Source organism: Anopheles cruzii, unplaced genomic scaffold (genome assembly GCF_943734635.1).
Source record: "Anopheles cruzii unplaced genomic scaffold, idAnoCruzAS_RS32_06 scaffold02692_ctg1, whole genome shotgun sequence".
In the NCBI taxonomy this organism is placed as follows: Eukaryota; Metazoa; Arthropoda; class Insecta; order Diptera; family Culicidae; genus Anopheles; species Anopheles cruzii.
In genome coordinates, this window is record NW_026456277.1 from 1 (window position 1) to 2,886 (window position 2,886).

General features: G+C 58.1%; 1 protein-coding gene across 1 annotated transcript; it reads left to right on the top strand.

The window, feature by feature from the left end:
- Nucleotides 1-1,263: 1,263 nt before the first annotated feature.
- LOC128276847 (uncharacterized) lies at nucleotides 1,264-1,728 on the top strand (the record flags this gene model as incomplete). The annotated part of the gene is made up of 1 exon (XM_053015305.1): nucleotides 1,264-1,728. A coding segment is annotated over one exon (465 nt), but the record flags the coding sequence as incomplete, so codon positions are not given.
- Nucleotides 1,729-2,886: the final 1,158 nt, after the last annotated feature.

The window sequence follows — 2,886 nt, forward strand, 5'->3', positions numbered from 1 at the left end:
AGCGAAACGCCGGACCAGACGGACTAATTTTGAGTCGCTTCTTTCGGGTCGCTTCTTTCGTGATCGATAATAAAGGACTTCAAGATACGGAACGGTCGCGGTGTTTGACTATTACTAACACTCAAAATTATATCCGAGAGTGTTTCACAACACTGCAAAATTATTGTGATATTGACATTGCAATAACACTGCAAAATTCTCTCCGAGAGTGTTAGTAACACTCAAAGGTGAAACAAATCAAACCCCGGCAAGGGGAAACCAACAAAATCCCGGTAAGGGAAAACCATAGTGCGTTCGTCGTGCGTGAAAGTGAGTGAGCGAGCTCAACGCGGCGCAGCATCCAGTGGCAGGATGACGCCAACGCAAACCAGCACGGGAGCGATGGCGACGCGATACGTCCCCGGCTACCGGGAAGCAATGGCCCCTACGACAGGGTCAGCGGCCGCGAGAGCGGCGCGCGCCGAAACGTTGATGCGCACGATGATGATGGAGATGAAGGACGAGATGAGAAAAGAGTTATCAGAATTGACGAAGCGCCTCGTCGAAGAAACGAAGCGCGCAAATTCGTTGGTGAACACTCAGGCCTCCAGCGGCGCACGCCGCAGCGTGAGTGGCAGCCGATATCGAGGAAGCTGCGTGAGTTCCTCCGATAGGACGAGTGAGCGGGTGGCCGAAGCAAGCCGATCGCACCGTTTGTACGATCGAGCGGAGCAGCGTAGCGACAGATACACCGACGCAAAAAGTTATCAGGACAAATGTGGCGGACGGTACCGAACCAACTACAGCGTGCGAAGCGACTCACCGCCGGAGATGAGGTCGGAGAGTCAGGCCACACGCCAGGGACCGCTCCCCGCTCCCAGAACGGCCTCACCAAACCGCACGCCCACTCCGCCGGCAAATACGTGTGCCGGTTGCGGAGAGGAATGCCGTGCGGTAGATCGATGCGGCCGCTTCATCAACACGAGCATAGAGGAGCGTTGGAAGGTCGCTAGGGCGAGTCGCCTGTGCTTCGTTTGCCTGCGTCGGCATAAGGGCCCATGCACAGCTCGGCCATGTGGCAGCCAGGGGTGTACGGAACAACACCACGCCCTACTGCACCGCGAAGGAACGCCTACGGTGGCCACCGCTAGCGAGCCGTCGTCAGCCGCAGGAGAGCACGCAACGCACTGCGTTCAAACCTGTGAGGATTGCAATGCCAGCCCCCGGTTTCGGTACCATCCCGTCACACTATACGGTAAGAGCGGACCGGTTACGGCAGTGGCCTTCGTGGACGAAGGGTCGTCCTTCACGCTGGTGGAGGACGGGCTCGCTGATGAACTCGGCCTCGAGGGGCCCAGCCAGCCCCTACACCTACAATGGACGGGTGGGGTCACTCGCGTGGAGAAGGCATCGCGCAGCGTGACACTGACGGTTTCGGGCAAGCTACAGGGACACCAGTATACTCTGGCCGGAGTGAAGACGGTGCGGAAACTGGACCTGCCGGAGCAATCGCTCGACGGCAAAGCCCTACAAGCCCATTACCCCCACCTGCGGGGCCTGCCACTGGACACGTACTCAAATGCCCGCCCAAGACTCCTCATCGGAATTGGGCACCTTCAAGTAGGGCTGGTACTGAAATGTCGAGAGGGCGCAGCAAACACGCCGGTAGCGGTCAAGTCCCGCCTAGGATGGACCGTCTGTGGAGGCACCAACCAGAGGCAGAACGTAGTAGCAGCTCAGTCTCGGAGTGACGAAGGCAACAACGGTGATGGAGCGGATGAGTCTCCGAATCATCCATTATCGGCGAGCGGTTCACCAACCTCGATCATCACGACGTCGATCGCATCGTCGGAGACGGACCACCGGGGCGGTATCAGCAGTGCCGAGACCGGCAGCCTGGCTGGTCTTGATGTCGGTGAGGGTGATGGCGCGATGGCCGCGGCGAAGCGGGCGCAGCTGGACAATGCTGGTGGCGATGGCGATGGTGACGCGGCAGGAAGAGATGCGGTCGGAGGTGGTGGTGATCCCAGCCACCCGAGCGGCGGAATGGTCCCTGGCAACATAGCGTCGGTACAGGTGCAAGCGATCGTGGCGGCGTTCATTGTGTCTATCCTTGCGACCACCGTCGGTTCGATCATAAGCGGCGAGTTTGTCTTCGACTATGCTATGCTGCTGACGGCGTCGAGCATGTTTACGGCGACCACATCGCGCTTCGTTCTCGACTTCGTGCTCGTGGCTGTGATTTTACTGTCCCATAAGCTTAAAATGAACCCGGACAATCTAGCGACGCCGTTAGCGGCTTCCATCGGTGACGTGGTAGTAATAGCCGATCCCAAGCTACCCCGAAACTACTGGCCGAAGGGCGCGGTGGACCGAGTGTTCGTCAGCAAGCGGGACGGACAGGTTAGATCAGCAAGCGTCAGGACGGCGAAAAACACTTATGTACGACCCGTCACGAAACTCGCCGTTCTCGACGTGATGCCATCCGAACCCAAACAAGAACGATACCCAGCCCGGCAAGGGCATAGAATTAGGGATGCCCGGCGAGGGCATAGGAACCAGCCCGGCAAGGGCATAGGCCGCGAGGCCGCACGAAAACCCTAGAAGAGAGGTACTAGTAAATCGCGAAATACGTAATAATCAGGCCTCACCAAAGGCATTAGCAGGGAGAGAGGTTGATAGCGAACGTGTTGATTGAAAACGTAACGTAGAAGCGGGAAAACAACAGCAACATACAGCCTGACAGACGAGACAAGATAGCGCAGGTAAACAACAACACACAAACTGTCAGGCGCGGCGGCCGCTAGCAGGCTATCGTACGAAGACGTCAACCGACAACCGCGTCGTCGTACTGGGGGGGAGTGTTACCAATAGCCGCGGCTATTGGTAGCGCCAGCTAGCCGCCAC